This window comes from Zootoca vivipara, chromosome 15 (genome assembly GCF_963506605.1).
Source record: "Zootoca vivipara chromosome 15, rZooViv1.1, whole genome shotgun sequence".
In the NCBI taxonomy this organism is placed as follows: Eukaryota; Metazoa; Chordata; class Lepidosauria; order Squamata; family Lacertidae; genus Zootoca; species Zootoca vivipara.
The window spans coordinates 34,156,096-34,174,687 of NC_083290.1; the positions used below are offsets into that span (position 1 = coordinate 34,156,096).

Below are 18,592 nucleotides of genomic sequence, written 5' to 3' on the forward strand. Positions count from 1 at the left end.
TTAGGGTGTTGGACTATGCCCTGGGAGACCAGAGTTCAAATCCCCACTCAACCATGAAGCTCAGTCGCCTTGAGCCAGTCACCAGCTCTTAGCCTAACCTTCCTCACAGGGTTGTTGTGAGGATGAAATGGGGAAGATGAGAATTGTGTACCCCGCTTTGAGTTCCTTGGAAGAAGGTGATATATAAATTATTAATATATATATAATTTTGTCATATTGTCTGGGAGTCTGTGAAGTGCCTTTTCTCTGGACAAAAGGAGGACAGTTGGCTTAGCAAGATGGCTTAGCAACTTCTCTACATATTCTTCAAAGCATAATACACACACACACACACACACACACACACACACACTGGACATCACAACATCACACAATACATAATTGTGCAAAATAACTTCAACATAGCAATGATAACACAGTGCACAGTCCAATTCCCAAGCCCACTAAATACATCCACTTAGTGGATTTATTTTCAGAGAAAATATAGCTAAGTTCCTCACTGTAGCCAGCCATCAAAACTAGGAAACTGGGATACAACTGTTAAAGAGAAGATGAATTCCAAGCCAAAGTTGTCTGTAGTTTAAAATTAGTTTTGATAATGGGGTTGTTGTTGTTTTGTTAAAAATAAAAGGCAGAATCTGTGTGTATGTATATTGCCTTTTTATCCTCTCTACTGTGGTTGTTGTGGCTACATTCCCATCTTAAAGCACATGGCTTCCACCCCCAAATCCTGGCAACAGTAGTTCTCAGAGCTACAATTCCTGGCACCCTTAAAAAAACTATAGTTCCCAGGATTCTTTGGGGGGGAGCCACGTGCTTTAAAATATGTGGTGCAATTGTGACCTTGATAACTATACACTGTATCTGATATGGGCTGCATTGATTGATTGATTGATTGATTGATTGATTGATTGACAGATATCATTTATATCCAACCCTCTTCTCCAAAGAGTTCAAGGTGGCACACATGGTTCTCCCCCATCTCATTTAACGCCCACAACAGCCCTGTGAGGTCGGCTAGGCTGAGAGATCGTGACCGTCCCAAGGTCACCCAGTGAGCTTCATGGCTGAGTGAATACAGTGGTACCTCGGTTTACAAACACAATTGGTTCTGGAAGTCTATACTTAACTTGAAGCAGCGTACTTAACCTGAAGCAAACTTTCCCATTGAAAGTAATGGAAAGTGGATTAATCTGTTCCAGACAGGTCCGCGGAGTACTTAAACTGAAAATACTCAAACCGAGGCGTACTTAAACCGAGGTATGACTGTATTTGAACCTTGATCTCCCAGCCACTACACCACAGCGGCTCTTTAAAAACCCACAAAAAGCATTACTACTAGATGTATAATTTTTGATTACCTCATAATGACCATTTTCCTCATTTATGGGGACGCCGTTCTTTTTCCACGAAATGGTAGGCTCAGGGTGTCCTCTAGGGGGCAAGCATTCCAGCGCCAATTGTTCTCCAGCTGTCACCACCAAGTTGCTGGGATGAAGCCGAAACTCTTCTTGCAGAGCTACGAGAAAACACAAATATATCCTAAATAAAATTCCCATATGGGGTAAGCAACAGTTCCCAATATTCTTTGGGGGAAGCCATTTGCTTTAACTGCACATATGTCACAGTGACCTACGATTTTGCAACTGAATTTTTCAGTATGGGTTTGAATCCCACCTGAAAACAACAACAGTCTAGAACAGTGGTGTCCAAAATTTTTCAAAAAGGGGCAATGAAGTGAAGGGCCATGAGGACTGACCAAAGGGCCAACCAAAGTTGTTAACCTTTTCTAAGGATTGAAGTTTTTGAGCTTTTTTATGATCTTACAAAAGGGACCCAGGTGGCGCTGTGGGTTAAAGCACTGAGCCTAGGGCTTGCTGATCAGAAGGTCAGCGGTTCGAATCCCTGTGACGGGGTGAGCTCCCGTTGCTTGGTCCCAGCTCCTGCCAACCTAGCAGTTTGAAAGCACATCAAAGTGCAAGTAGATAAATAGGTACCGCTACAGCGGGAAGGTAAACAGTGTTTCCGTGTGCTGCTCTGGTTTGCCAGAAGCAGCTTTGTCATGCTGGCCACATGACCTGGAAGCTATACGCCGGCTCCCTCGGCCAATAATGCGAGATGAGCGCGCAACCCCAGAGTCGGTCACAACTGGACCTAATGGTCAGGGGTCCCTTTACCTTTACCTTTACCTTATTTTAGGATTTTTAGGATTTGGGGCATGCGCGGTTTAGAAACACCCTAAATTAGCCGCACCAGTATTGGGTAGCCCTGCACTGGACTACCGATCACGTAATAAGAAAAAAATAGAAGTTTAAGGTGCAAAAAGCTGTTCATTGTAGATTAAGCAGCAAAGGGGGATAAGGGTAAGAACCCTTCTTTTGCCCCCTGGTGTTGACTGTGTTTATGCAAAGGAGCAGGACATGCAATGTGGTTTTTAATTACTCAGTCATTTCCAGAGGTTGCATTTCGTAAGCAGAATCAAGCACTGATCCAGCTGCCTTCCTGCTCCACCTGGCAAAATTAATCAGTTCGATTTGGAAGCGAAACTTTCATGCTCTAACACCAAGGAAGGATGATGCAGTTAAAAGGATCGCTCCTTGAGCGGTTTAATTCCTTACAAATTAAGGGCAAGAGCCAATAATCGATAAACGTGCTAAAAACAACAACTTTGGTAAGGAAACTATCAATAGGGCAGGGGGGAAATCCAACCACAAAGTCATTGGATGTTGTGAGGGGTAGGGATACTTAAAACAGTAAAAGCTGAACCAGCGAAATCAATCATAAACCATACTAAATTTAAAAGTGAGTTTATGTGGTGCAGTCACTCTATTATGACGGCAATAAAGCACATCCCATCGATTTCAATTAGTGTGTTAAGCACATGTTTAACTCTCTCCCATCAACGTCAATACTGCTTACTTCACTTGCGCTCCATGATTGTACCCTAAGATTTTTACCGCTCTTCAAAGGCTTTGATTTGCCTTTCACATGTTTATTGCATCAAGAGAGCACGGCAGTATAAATTCCTTAATTCTGGTTTGTATTTTACCATTACTTTGTGGATTCTAAAATACAGGCACACCCATAAATCCAGTTAATGTGTTTTTAATCGTTTTCAATGATGGAGTGTAGCTACATAAGCAGAAGAGATGGAGCTTAAACAGGTGTCCAAGTCAATGACGATGATGATGATGATGATGATGATGATGATGATGATGATGAAAGGAATTCAATTAACATTGTCATCCTGGGTGTGCCTAGTCAGGGAAGCCATACCGAGTAGGGTTGCCATATCTTGAAGAGCAAAAAAGAGGACAGCCCGAGCTGCTGCCAGCCCACGTGTCTGGAAATTTCCTTTAAAATGTAAAAATCCCCCCGGATGGGCATGTTGGCCTCCCAAAAGAGGAAATGTCCTGGATTTCCCGGACGTATGGCAACCCAAATGCTGAGCTCAGTGGGACTTCTTCCCAGGAACATGTGCATTGAATTGCAGCATCTATTGCCTGCAAGTGTGTAGTGTGGAACTAATGCCCACTTTCAACCATGGTACGAGGCCTTGCAGTTGAGAAAACTCTGCAACACACGCACATACTATTCCACAACAGTTGCTAGCCCAGAAAAATATACTAGCTCACATGGTCAGGTGCACGAAAGGCAGGAGTGGGGAGTCTTTGGTCCTTCGGATGTTGCTGAACTACTACTCATCAATCCACCCTAGGAACCATGCTTCCTCGCCCTCACTTTTTGGACCAAGAAAACAAGAAAGAAAGAAACCTATTTGGAAACAAGATGCTGGGCTAGATGGGCCTTTGGATGCTTCTCAAAATTATCATTTTTCCAAGTGTCAGTCTGCTGAACTGTACAAGTAACCATTTAATGTCATCTGTTGTCCCACTTCACTCAAAGCGCCATCAGCTGCTGCTCTTTTGAACAATACAAAAGAGGCCATCAAAAAGAGGCCTGTTGACCAAAAGCCCCCCCCCCCACTTCAACACTGCAGGTTGCATGTAATGCTGATGCTACTCAGAGCAGATTCATAGAAATGAATGAACCTAAGGGAATCACGTCCGTTAACTTCAGGGTGCCTGCTCTGAGTAGGAAACTTGCATTGCATATGCCTCCATTTCCCAAAGAGGCCAGCCACAACAGCGGATGTAGGGCAACGTCACCAGTTCTGCCACACTGGATACTGAGCCTAGAGGGTGCCACAGGGCACTGCAACTATGACGTAATGAATTGAACAGAACAGAAGGGGAGAGGCAGGGATGCTGAATTTTGGGCTCACACAGGGTGCTGCTGAACATTGAAAGACCAAAGTCCACCACTGCCAGGCAGATACCTTCAAGAAACCCACAAGTGGAACATGAAGGAAGTATCAGTTCTCATTTCTTAGTACAGAAAGTATTGATCTGATGTGTAGAGATCTTTTCTATTCTACTTAGTTCAAGAGGGTTCTGGAAAGTTTTCTTTCCATATGAAAGAAACAGGCAGAAGGTTCATGTTTGGGTTATTTCTTCTGAGAAGCTGAGTACAGCTGGCTTAAACTGGTTCTCTTATCTTTCTGTCAAGGTCATGCTGACTATAATAATAAGGCCGGAAGGAGCCTGGGCTCTGAGCTTACTCTTTCTTTCTCTTTGTTCTGGTGTCTGTATGCTACTAAGGTTTAGTCGTATTATAAGTTTTTTAGTTTTTTAGTCGTATTATAAGTTTTTTTGTAAGTGCTGCAACCATGCCAATCCTGAATGTACTGTCATACCTTGGTTCTCGAACACCTTGGTACTCGGACGTTTTGGCTTCTGAACTCCGCAAACCAGAAGTGAGTGTTCCGGTTTGCGAACGTTTTTCACCCAACGCAACTTCCGTAACTTCCGATTGAGTGCAGGAAGCTCCTGCAGCCAATCGGAAGCCGTGCCTTGGTTGTCGAACAGACTCCCAGAACAGATTAAGTTCGACAACCAAGGTATGACTGTATTGGATTTGTGACCATTGTGCTCATTTGCCTTTAGTAAAGCTAAACAATGCCACTGAACCTGGAGTTTCCATTTAGCCATCAACGCTAATAGCCATTGATGGGCTTATCCTCCATATATTTGTCCAATCTCCTTTTGAAACCATCTAAGCTAGCAACCATCACCCCATCCTGTGGCAACAAAATGAGAACTAGCGTGGCTATTTATGGGAAGCTGTCTTCCTGCAGCTTCTTCTGCTTCAAATATAACAATTGCCTTGACAACCTGAGCTGGGAACACAATCAGAAGGGAGAAACCCACAGAGAGGGAGGGAGGCAGCCTTTTCCCCTTGCCTTCCAGTCTTCTGCCTGCTTCCTGCATTCATCCCTCCTGGAGGATGTGACTCCTTTGTAATATAATCAAAAGTCCAGGAGATGAGCCAACTTCTTACAAGCAGCAACCTGCAGAGACCGTACCTTAGGATGTTATTGCTAGATATTTTTAGAAGGTTAAACAAAATAATCATTAATTGTTTCCAAAAGTCTCCCACCCCATGTTTCCCAGCACAGACCAAGAGAAAAGATGAGGCTGCATTGCAGCGACTGCGCTGTAACAAAGAAATAGGTCAATTCTACTGCCAAAGAAGGATGGTAGAGGACTACGGATGGAGGAGAAATTTGGTTGATCTCCATTTAAATCTGAGCCCACCTAACTGATTCTTCTCAATGCAATCTGCTAACCAAAAGGCAGCCATTCTTGAAAATTCACACTTTCCTGAATTTTGCATTGGAATTCTCCAAACAAATAATGCACCAAAAAAAGATGTCTATTGGGGAAAGTGTGTTCAAAAATATGCACATTAGTGAAGACATAAAATGAATTCATATTAGGAAATAATCAGGAACTATGGGGAAATTGTGCATGAGAATGTGCATATTATGTGAAAATTGCTCTAAAATACTACTTAAAAATAAAATCACAAACTGATGCAGAAATGTAGAGACCTGAACTTGCAACTGGAAAAAATGAGAAATTGAGAGAAACCAAAATTAACAGATGTGCCCATTCCTATACAGGACTAATGGAAGGGGTTATATTTGCTGTAGAAATGAGGAAAGGATCTCAACATCTGGGAGGGAGGAAAATGTAGCTGCCCCTGACCATATGGGAATGTAAATATGACTTCCTAGTGCATAAGACAATGGCTGGGGCACAGTATAAATATTTTACAGGGAGTTTGGATCCACAACTGCCCTTTAAGCTAGTAAACTCAGAAGGAGGATGATCGAAAATCTGTTACAAAACGTCCCAGTGTGGAGTGCTTCCTGTTTAGGGATTCAGTCAACTAGCCATGCCAGCTTCCAAGATTCTCCACCCCATTTCTCCTCCATCCAAGTTTTCCATTATTCCCTTTCAACAGTTACGGTAGCATTTCATGGCCATAGACTGTCTTCAGCCCCCAATGGGACGTTTATGGTGCTTCCCCAGCCCCACCTTTTAGATTTTGTCCCCTAAGCAGCGCATGCACACTGTAGTGGTGGCGGCCGTCGGAGGTGGTCAGCCCTGTCCAGCCTGCTGCCCCCCGCCCATCCTGCTGCCCGGGGCAGGGCGCCCCCACCCACCCCCAATTACTACACCACTGACCACTGGGCTGTGCATTGATTTTAATCAATTCAAAATGTTTCGGTCAGCTAAAATGTTACCCCCTTTTAAAAGAAATGTGTTGGTTCGTTAAATGGTATGAAACCCACAGACTTGCTATTTGACATGGAACAGCTGAGCATTTTACCTCCTCGCTTTGCATGATGGGCTGATCTGAAACGAAGCAAAAACGCCAAAACAACACCAGCCTCCCACTGACTTTTCAGAGACCCACACAGAGGCAGTTGGGGGGCAGGGAGCAGAGGAAAAACGGGGAGCATGTCTGGAATTGGCACATGTTTTGCATCGCTCCACGGCAATGCAAGACCCGATGCACATCTGAGGAGGGGAACTATTTGCGTGCACGTACTTGAACAGTGAGTCCATGTGGCGCACTTAATTTAGTGTTGCTAACAGAAGCATCTCCCAAACCATCCTTGCCTGCATGAATATTTATAGCTGCCAAACACCACTGCGAACCTTCACACTGGGCCACGAGAGCCGGATGGAGCCTGATCGTTAATGAAGTGTTAATTGGAGGGTCTCCCAGCCTGAATAATAAAGAGGGTTTTTAATTGTGCCAATAATTAGTGCTGCAAAATCCTGCAAGAGAGACATTGCGGGCTTAAAGGTGGGGAAGCTGGTGTGGTCCAGGGGCATGCCTGAGATGGGGCATTTGATATCTCTGTACTACCCTGGGGATGCAGAACATGGAATATTGGAGTAATGAGAGCAGCCAGAAAGTCAAAAGTATTTATAAACACAAAACACACACACACACGGCAGAACTTTTCTTAATTGTTGCTCTCAGTGTGCATATATTTCATTGTATTTATTTATTTATTTATGGATGAATGGCACTATTAATCTCTGCTTCCTGAATACGAGAGGCAAAATGTCGTCCCCTGATCCCCAGTCCTAGTTCAGCACACTAAACACTAGTGTATCTAATTGGATGGGATCAACAGCATTGAATTCACTGGGTGACATTGAACCAGCCCTTTTCTCTCAGTTTTCTCATCTGTAAAATGGGAGCAGTTGAGGCCTTGGCTCAAGACTGCTGGGAGAGAGAAATGTGAGGCAATGAGCACTGGAAGTGATATTAGCATGAGTTTAACAACGCGGGCATTCACTGCTAGCTGTTTGGCAATAATTTAGTGGCTGATCTCCAATGACAACAATAAAGATTGGTTGGTAGGTAGGTAGGTAGTTATCAAAGAACTAATTCAAACAAACAGTCCTCCAGGGACTGTTGATCATTTCATTTTGTAGGTGGGAGGTGTATATTTGAATGTTCTCCCATATTTAAAGCTCCCTGCATGTGAAAATCGAGTACAGGAGGAAAAGATTGTCCTGAGGACTTTTCTCTTACATGGTAGCTTTCCATGCACACAGGGGCGTAGGAAGATAGGGGCGGTCGGGGCAGTGCTCCCCGAGCGACGCGATCCCAGGGGCGCCATCTCCGCTGCCCAACCCACCCTCAAAACGCGCCCCCCGCCCCTGCGTGCAGCGCGCCCTGCCCCAAAACGCACGCCCCGCCACTGTGCACGGCACGCCCCCCAAACACGTGCCACATCACTGCGCATGGCGCCCCCCGCCCCCAGAACACACGCCACGTCACTGGGGGCAGCTGCCTGCTCTCCGCCCCCGGTGGCGGAGCATGAAGCTCCGTGGCTGCATGCACAGGTAAAGGTTTGCTTGTAAGAACATAAGAACACAACAATAACTTGCTAGATCTGGCCAGTGGCACGCCTAGTTGAGCACCCTGTACTCACAGTGGCCAACAAGATGCCTCTTTTAAGTTGCTTGCCATCATTGCCTCCTGTGGGAGCCAATCCCACAGTTTAACTAGGCACTGTGTGAAGTTCTTTTCTTTTGTCGGCCCTGTTTCTTAAGGTAAAAGCGTTTAAACAGTCTTTACAAATAATGCACACCTGCAGTCGGTGGCATAGTCTAGGGAAAAAGTCCATAGGCTCAAAGAAACAAGATCTCACTGGGGCGGGGTGGGGGTGGGGTATTGGATTTAGTTCACATTTAAAGGTAAATCTACCTGCCTTGTGCTTTCCAAAACAATATACAAAATGAAGACATGCTTCAAAATGTGCACTTCTCCAAATTTTGCAGTGCCGTTTTCCAACCAAGCAACATGTACAAAAAATGCATCTACTGAGATAAAGCATGCATAGAAGTGCATACTATTAGTGTAAATAACATACAAGAATGAATTACGTTGTGGGAAGCTGCCTTGCCAAAAAAAAAAAAAAAGACTGCCTATTTGGCAAAGTTAGATAGAAAAATGTGCATACAAGGAGAAATTTGCACTCAAATCTGAAGAAATCTTCAGGAGGACTTTATTCCACCACCACCATTCATCAGACAATGTGGAGAATTGAACTTAATATTGGACAAATGAGAAAATCAAGAGAAATGACAATGGACAGATTTGGCAGTCCCTCAAGGGTGGATCTATACTGGGGGGGTTGCTATAAATAAGCCATGAATTAAATTGGTTTAACCAAAGGGGGGGACTCTGTGTAAAATCGCATAGAAAGGTTTTCTGCTCTACAGCACCATCTGATGTTGCATGTTTATAACGCATTTAACATGCTGTTTTTGATTAATGTAGGTGTGTCCCTAGTCCTAGCCAGACAGCCCCACCATGCTGCAATAAAAGTGGTTTGCCCAGTATGGAACTCTCTGAGCTGATCCCAATGCCTTACCTTCCACATAAAGAGAAGCATTCTTGCTAACGGCTGCACCCAGGTGGTTTCTGGCCACGCAGTTGTATACGCCCTCGTCCGATTTTCCCTTCCTCTGGCTGAGGCGTAAGAAGAAGAGGGACCCACCCGGCAGGAGGGTGCGTTGGGAGGGACCATCGTCTTTGTTTGTCTTCACATACTCGCCATTGCGATACCACTCAATGGTGGGTGTCGGGTTCCCAGCCGCACGGCAGTTCAAGGTCGCAGCCTGGTCCCAGCGTACCACAAGGTCAGAGGGGTGATCGATGATATATGGTACAACCTCCTCTGTAAGAGACTTCGAACCTGGGAGAATAAGAAATGGGGAGGGAGGGACAGAAAATAATAAACTTCATTCTCCCCCATCAAACACATTTTTGTCTTTTTATTCCTTTACTGGACTGCTTGCCACCTACAGTAACCTAGCATTGGGTTGGCTCAAAAGTTGCAAACAAACAAATAAATCAGTAGCAAAGAAACCTATGTCATATTTTTGCACCTGCATCCTGCCAGTGCTATGCAGAATCCATACAGTTGGAGGGGAATTTATTCCATATGTGGTGGACATGTACTAAGGTTAAAGCCTACTGGGATATGATATATAATGAATTGAAAAAGGGTTTTAAAAATACCTTTATTTAAAAAAACCAGAGGCGTTTTTGTTGGTATAATTGGGGAAGAAATTCCCAAAAAAGTTATAAATTTATTTATGTATGCTACCACAGCTGCGAGGATACTTTTAGCCCAGAAATGGAAGCAGTAGGAACTTCCAACATTGGAAGAATGGCAGACTAAAATGATGGAATATGCAGAACTGGCCAAGCTGACGGGGAAGATCCAAAACCAGCGTGACGAGCTGTTTGAAAAGGACTGGAGTAAATTTATACAATATATGAGAGAACATTGTAAACATTGAAAACGTTTGCAGGTTTGATTTAAAATATTTTGTAATGTTAATTTTTGGAACTTCTTTACAATTATTAAGATAGATTTTATAAGCATGAAAGAAGGTAAATAGGTGGATATAGAAATGCTAAGTTGTAAGTGAATATTTAAGAAAGCCAAGAAGGGGGAGGGGGGAAGTCGAGGCTCAGTTTGAGCAAGGCTATAGGTGATGTTATGATTTTAATGGATTGTGATTGTGGTTGAAATAATGTAAACTCAATAAAATTATTATTTAAAAAGAGAGAGAGAGAGAGAGAACAAGGGAGGAAGAAGAAGAAGAAGAAGAAGAAGAAGAAGAAGAAGAAGAAGAAGAAGAAGAAGAAGAAGAAGAAGAAGAAGAAGAAGAAGAAGAAGAGAACATGAATGTGCCTTGGACATTTTAATGCTCTAAATAACATCACTATTAGAATCAACAACATAAATTGGTCCTCTTAGACGGCAAACCTATACATATTCTTGGGAATACTCCCTTTAGACTGGGTAGACAAGTACAGTATGACACGGTTGTTCTCCTTATCTCAGTGCCTGTTAGTAACCGCTGTCCATTTTCTAGCTTCTCTGTTTAATGTGAGGTACAAATTTCCCAGCCTTTCAAACTTCTAAATTTTAATGAGAGATGGAGAAAGCCCTGGCCCTTGATTTAATCTTTCTGTAGAATGGCACTCTGCTGATCCACAGCCTCCGAGAAGCAAAGTCAATTTTATTGTGGCAATACATAGTAATCCCCTCAGAGCTTCCTGTGCAGAATTTCCTGGCATTGTCCCCTCGGAAGCAGCAGAAAGTCAAGGACCTTCAGCCACAAAGAATGGACCGGTGGGCCTCTAGGCACCCTCTGAGATACAATAACCCTTCTCCTCCCCTTTTTTCCCAGTCAAAACCTCTGCTTTCTGCAACCTGCCTCATGCGAATCTCCAGGTCAAGTCTTTTCTAGGTTTGATCCCCAAATCCACCCCCTGCAACTATAATCATGCAACCCCTATTCTCCACACAGAGCTACAATTCCCAGACTTCCCTGGGAAGAGAGGTTGATTGTTAAACCACTCCAGGAATTGTAGTTCTGTGAGGGGAATGGGGGTCTCCTAACCAGCGGCGTTGTGTGAGTTCACAGCTCCTGGAGTAGGTGCATGCATGCTGGGGGGGGGGCAGAGGCACGGAGAGCGAAGGAGCCGGATACAGCACCCCAGCTCTCGCTACCGACACCAGCGGAGTGGCTCTGCCCTGCACTGGAGCCAAGCAGGGCTACACTGCTCCACCTGCCTGCCCATGCCGAGAGGGGGAGCCTAGCCAAACAACATGGCACTTGGTGGTCCCAACCAGGTGCCCCCAAGCCGGAACCCCAAGCACAGCGCTGCCCTCTGCTCCTCTCAATGAGCCTTGGTTCCTCCAGCGCCAGATGGGGAGCACCTCAAGGGGGGGCTTCACATCCCCTCAAAAATCCATGCCCAGGTCCATGGCTCCTCTGGCACATCCCGCGCCACACCCCTGCTTCTAACAACACTCAGTGCCCTTAGCAAACTACAATTCCCAAGATTATTTGGCGGAACCAATCACTGCTTAAAGTGCTATGATACTGCCTTAAATGTTTAGTGCAGGCAGAGACCGAGAAAAATATTTCTTTATTCCTTAGGTTCATAAATTTTTGAGATTTGATATATATTCTTGTATATATATATTCTTGTTTATATGATTCGTTACTATCTTTTATATGATATATATGGGCAAATTGTTCATATGTATTTTTAATTGCAATACCTAATAAAGATCTATTAATTAAAAAAAAGAAAGAAAAATATTTTAATTCCCCCTCTTCCGCTCCCCTCCCCCCGGGTCTTTTGTTGCTGGACTTGGCTACTTGAAGTAAAGGGACTTTTCCCAAGTTCAACCCACCCTTTCTTTGTATCCCTGCAAAAATGTCCACCCCACCCCACCCCTGCAAAAATGTCCACCCCACCCCACTGAACCTTCCTGATTCCCCATCTTTCCCACATTTGCCGAGCATGACGACGAGCCGGTGTGTAACATTTCAGGAATTTCCTGCTTTTCAATATTTGTTTCCAAAGAAACATCTAAGCATTCCCCCCACCTCCGCCACCACTTTTTCATCTTAACCCATTCAGATTCTGTATTACCATCCCAACAAGTGGCAGAAAATGAGAGAACTGGGCGACAGGATTTGGGCTAGGTGGAGGAAAAGAGAGGGACGGGAAGTATTCATCACTTGGTACAGTGGCTGCAGATTTTGACCCCTGGAGTGAATCAACACATCTGGGGGGGGCGCCCTTTCTTCAAAAGGGCATGTGCATTAGCAACTACTTTGTAAGAGTGGCAGTATTGCTCCCTTTTAGAGTTCTAAAACCAAAGCCCCCGTCATCACACTGCAAAGCTTTTCAAAATAAGAAAAAAAAATGTTTCATCATTTCCATGAAATAAACACAAAGAAGGGAGCAGGCAGCACCTAAAATAAACAGCTCTCCCATTATTGCTGATCATCTGAGCAAACTAATGTGAATTAGTAAGAAAAGCAATGGTTGTTTTTGACCTATCCAGTTCAGGACCCCTAGATCGAAAGGGCCGCCATTCTCTATATGAACCTGCCCAGACCCTGAGATCATCATCTGAGGCCCTGCTGTGCAAGCCTCCTTCGTGGAAGGTCTGGAAGGTGCCAACAAGAGAATGGGCCTTTTCTGTAGTAGCGCCCTGCCTACGGGATGCTCTGCCCAAGAAGGTTGGCCTGCCACAAAAGTTGGAATTGTTTTGAAGCCAGAGACGTCTTTGTTTTCCCAGGCATTCGGGCAATGGCAACAACTGAATGTTTGTTTTGGTGCTCATTTGAAGCTGGGTGGAGTGGATCTCATGGAGATGGACCATTTTATGACACTGCGATCTATTAGGGATGGGGAAATCTGTTCAGTTTCTCATTTTTCTAGTCCTAAGTTTGGTTCTCCACATTTCCACATCACTTTGCAATTTATTTTTTTAAGCCCTCATGAAAAATCATCAGCATTTGAGTGCCAATGCATTCATTTATCACATAGAATTTTGCCTAATATACAGACGACGACCGGGGAGTTCCATGTGCATCGGCGAGTATGTATTTGTGTGCCTCACCCTGTTACGCTCCATTGTGCCCTGCCCTGCCCCCATTCTGCCCCAATCCACCCTCTTTCAAATCCTAAAGGTCAGCGACCATGCATCATTTGGACACACCTAAAAGAGTCGCTGCCTATACACAATCTGGCAAAGCAGATTTCCCTAATATAATTAATTTTTCTATGTTATTTTCATAAACACTTGCATTTTAATGCATATGTTATACAGTATGTGCATTTTCCCACACATTGGTTTCCTGCATTGCAAAATCTGGAGAAGTGTGAATTTCAAAGGATGTGTGTGTCAACATCCTATGCCCTTTTGAAATGTGTTTTTTTGGGGGGGAGGGGTTGTTGGGTTGTTTTTGTTTTGATTGTGTATTTTGTGGTTATATGCAGTGGTACCTCGGGTTACAAACACCTCGGGTTACAGACTCCGCTAACCCGGAAGTAGAACTTTGCTTCAGGATGAGAACAAAAATCGCGCGCCGGCGGCAGCGGGAGGCCCAATTAGCTAAAGTGGTACCTCAGGTTAAGAACGGTTTCAGGTTAAGAATGGACCTCTGGAACTAATTAAGTTCTTAACCAGAGGTACCACTGTATTTTGATTTTATTCTGTGAACCGCCCTGAAACGTGCGGGTATAGGGCAGTATATAAATTCAACAAATAATAATAATATTGCTTCAGAAATAATAATAATAGTAGTATTTCTTCAGAAAGTGTGAATTAGGTTCACCTTTAAATGTAAACTGAACTGAAATTTTCTCCTGTCACTGATTCTATGTTTTCAACATGCTTATGTGATTCTCACTATTGCATTTTTACTTGGCAAATTGCTTTGGGAATTTTTGTAATGGAAAGCAATATATCAATTTTATAAACCTTACCTTACCTAACACCTTGAAGTGCTACAGTTCGCTTGTCCATCTAAGGTCAGAAACAAAAACCACCCAGGTGACTACAAGTGGTATTTGCTATCATTGTTTTTTAGTCTGCAAATGTTACATGAATAAGTGTGCTGTTTTATGCATTGTTTCAACATTTCTTTCCATTGAAATGCATGGAAGTTAATTACATAATTATTGGCATAATTATATTAGTTTCGGCCACAGCACATAGTAAAATAGCAGAAGCTGAACTGTAGCAGAACAGAAACAGTGCTGATTGTGATGGGTTTAGGACAGGATGGGAATCACTGCCTCCTTACATTCTTAGTCTCCAAATATCCCAGAACGCCAAACAAAGCAAATCCAGATCAAAAGATCACATGTTCTTAGACCCCACTGTGTACCAATGGCAAATTAAATATTTTGTTTGGAGCTCCAGCTGCGCACTAATATTAAGCATATCATGGGATAGAATTCTGAAGGCAAAGTTAGGAAGAAAGACAGGTGTTTTTATCACAGCTCCTGGGGGATAACCTAGCAACCCAAAATTCCCTAAATCAAGTCAATAGTGCTCAGGGGAAAGTTAGGATTCAATGGGTTCACTTTATATTTGCCTAACCTAGGGTACAATTTTAAGCTAATTTATTCAAAATTCGGAAGGAAGCCCCAGTATGTCCAGTGTGGCTTATTTCTGACTTACAAGTTAAGCCCTGTTTAGGGAAGTTTTTCATGATTGATGTTTTGATGTATTTTTAACCTTCTGTTGGAAATAAATTATTATTATTATTATTTCTGTTGGAAATTTATTATTATTATTATTATTATTATTATTATTATTATTATTATTATGTGTGTTAGGACCACAGCCGTAGCAGGAAGGGCCATTGAACACAGTGAAACTTGCACAATTACCTAGGACAAGCCCCACTGAAAACTCGCATAGGGACTGACTTCTGACTCAAGTAAATATGCCAACGTTTTCACTGTGAGTGAACTATGAGTGAGTGAATGGCAGTGCATTCCATTCCAGGTTTTTAAAATGCAGAGATTTCTTTTTACTCAGTTTGATGATAGGTTTTTGTTTTGCAAAACGACAGGAAACGAGAGGAACACGACCCAGGATCCAGATGACATTTGCAAAACATCTCACATTTTACAGCAGGGGTGCCCAACATGAAAAAAAATGTCAGGAGGGAGGCCCAGGTAAGCCCAGCCCTGCATAATTGATCACATGATGTGGTGCATGCACACCACTGAATGGTGATGTGCATCAACTGGGGGGGGCTGTCCCCTTAAATATTTTATTGGGAGGCTGAATCGTGTTACTGGGAAATTTGTGGTTCTTTCTCCTATAAATTCAGGGGGTTGTTGCAGCAATGGCGAGTGTTGGGGAAGCGAGCCCCCCTCTTTCAGGCTAGTCTTACAGGGCAATCCAAAACATGTTAACTGAAAAGCACAGCCTTCTTGTTTCAATAGACCAGGCATCCCCAAACTGCGGCCCTCCAGATGTTTTGGCCTACAACTCCCATGATCCCTAGCTAACAGGACCAGTGGTTGTGGAAGATGGGAATTGTAGTTCAAAACATCTGGAGGGCCGAAGTTTGGGGATGCCTGCAATAGACCTTACTCCCACATAAGCAGGACCACAGCCTTCATCATAGTTTTCCAAGTTAAGTATGCTCAGGAAGTCAATCAAAGCTTCTCTCCTTTCCATTGTGCTGGGAAGTGGGGTGGAGATCCGCCCTCAGATTCTAAATCCCTTTGACTGCATAAGTAAAAGCTTCCCCTAGTCCGAACGGATCCTGATCACTCACCTTGCATCAGCAGAAATGCTGCCCAAACTATGAGCTTCTGTAGCGCAGGGCACAACCCTCCTGCCATGCTTGTCTAGTTGTAGAAATTCTTCTTGATGGAACTTGGCAGCCAAGGAGACTGGCTGGACCCTGCAATCACTTGCCTCCTTTTCTGCTGGTCAGAGCCACTGGGGGCTTTTGTTGTCTCTCTGCTCCAAGACTCACAAGCATAGGGACGCTGGCACAAACAAGTTTGTCAGCTCCAAATGTTTTCATCAAGCCACTTCCTCCCCTCTTGTTGTCAGTGAGTATTTTCCCGGACTGTTCACAGGGTACCGGAAGGGGTGGGTGTGAATTCCACTGCCTCCTCTCCTCCAGCTTTTTGTTGAAATTACAACTGCTGGAAGACTCCACACCAGAAAAGGGAGTGTTTGCACCAACATTCCTATTCCCCCCCCCCCTGTAGGATCTGGAATCTGCTCGCTCCTAAGTCAAGGAATTGCGCTCTCTCTCTCTCTCTCTCTCTCTCTTTCTCTCTCTGTTTAAAAAGTTTCCCTCCCCTCCTCTCCCCTCCCCACCTCTTTTCCTTCAATTATATCTACTTCAGCCTTCCTTGTGCATAGACAATGCTCTGGAAATATGAAGGTTTTCCCAGAATGGGAGCGAAGCCAATGGGTTTTATTTATCTATCCAACAAGCAATGAATTTATAAGTGAATAATAACAACAACAACAACAATAATAAAAATCTAAGAAAGGGTTGGCCAAACTATTATGGCATACATTTCAAAAACTGGCAGAGGTGGAAAAACAACCTTCCCTCACATTCTTGCTTTACAATAAGAAAGGATCCCAACTCCCAAGGAGTCAACAAAATATGAAAACCACTTACAAAAATGCATATGATATTTGAAAGCTTTGTTTCGAATATTCCACTTTCTTGTTCTTAAGCAGACTCTTCTATTCCAGCAACACTTGATCAAATTGTCCATGTATTCTTCTGATGGATTCTTGTGAGAATCCCTAATTGTCTTAGCAACAACTTTCTCGGCCTTGAGAAAGCTTTGTATCAAAATATAATTCCCCTCCAATTAAAAACAAATGGTACATTTTAAGCAGCATAAATGTGCACTATTTGTAGCAAAGTTTCATAGAGTTGGAAGGGACCCTGAGGATTATCTAGTCCAACCCCCTGCAATGCAGGAATATGCAGCTGTCCCATATTGGAATCAAACATGCAACCTTGGCATTATCAGCACCATGCTCTAACCAACTGAGCTTGCTGTGCAACATTTCACTCTTCATGTATTAAATTTTATCACATTTCAAAATTCCATGCATACTAACATAGAAGAATAACCTGCTTCCTATGTAAGATATTTCATTTCGTTCCTGGTCCCAGCTTTCTGGACTTCCCCCATCCCAAGTGTCAGCACTCCATGCCCACTGAGCTGACCCAGTCCTTATGGGGCTGGTTTTCGGTTTACCCCTCTTTTAGGTTTTTTTTCTTTTTATCTAAAGTTCTTTTGTGGGTTAGTTCTGCCAACCATGGGTTTTCTCAATGCCTGCTGTTTGGGCTATTTTGGATGCAGGTGGCGCTGTGGTCTAAACCACTGCGCCTCTGGGGCTTGCTGATCGGAAGGTCAGCAGTTCCCATTGTGAGCTCCCGTTGCTCTGTCCCAGCTCCTGCCAACCTAGCAGTTCAAAAGCACACCAGCCCAAGTAGATAAATAGCTATTGCTGTGGTGGGAAGGTAAACGGCATTTCCATGCACTCTGGCTTCTGCCATGGTGTTCTGTTGCGCCAAAAGTGGTTTCGTCCTGCTGGCCACATGACCCAGAAAGCTGTCTGTGGACAAACACCAGCTCCCTTGACCTGAAAGCAAAATGAACCCCACAACCCCATAGTCACCTTTGACTGGACTTAACTGTCCGGGGGTCCTTTACCTGCTACCTTTTTACATAAGAATCGGTGTTCAGAGAACGAGCTCGCTTTTAGCACGGGTGGTGTGACTTTCCAGTGTATGCACCCAATTTCCCCAGAACTTTGAGTGTTATTTCTAATCAACGTGATAGGATCTCTGTACCAAAGAGCTATGGCGATGTTTCCTAAACTTGGGTCTCCTGCTGTTTTTGGACTACAACTCCCATCAGCCCTAGCTAGCAGGACCAGTGGTCAGGGATGATAGGAATTGTAGTCCGAAAACAACTGGAGACCCAAGTTTGGGGAACACCGGGCTATGGCATATCAACTGTGAGTTTGAGATATATATTTTTTTCAGCAGCAGTTGCTCATGGCACAGGACACACACACACAAAAAAACAAAAAAACCCACGGCTTTTAGATGTCCTTTCGATTCCAACAGCTGTTCGCCGCCTAACACATGGGGCTGCTGTTAGAGAATCACTTGTCCATGCTCTACCCACCCTGCTTTAGGATGGGACCCACCCTGCTTCTGTGGTCCTCAGAAGAAAGTCACTGTGGTGTGGTGCTTAGGGTGTCAGCTTTGGGGCTGGAAGAGCAAGGATTCAAATCCCCACTTGACCATGA

The 18,592-nt window shown here is 43.9% G+C and overlaps 1 protein-coding gene across 2 annotated transcripts in view; it reads right to left on the bottom strand.

Moving 5' to 3' along the window:
• The window catches only part of ROBO4 (roundabout guidance receptor 4), an 89,677-nt gene extending 73,170 nt beyond the window's left edge, over positions 1-16,507 (bottom strand). Inside the window, exons 1-3 of one of the 2 annotated variants that reach the window (XM_035139647.2) lie at positions 16,065-16,507; positions 9,311-9,634; positions 1,362-1,519 (exon numbers count right to left, since the gene is read on the bottom strand). In XM_035139647.2, coding sequence (XP_034995538.2) covers positions 1,362-1,519; positions 9,311-9,634; positions 16,065-16,131 — 549 coding nt within the window. In that variant the 5' untranslated portion in view covers positions 16,132-16,507. The remainder of the gene's footprint in view (positions 1-1,361; positions 1,520-9,310; positions 9,635-16,064) is intronic. The other variant, XM_035139646.2, reaches the window with a different exon arrangement.
• Positions 16,508-18,592: the final 2,085 nt, after the last annotated feature.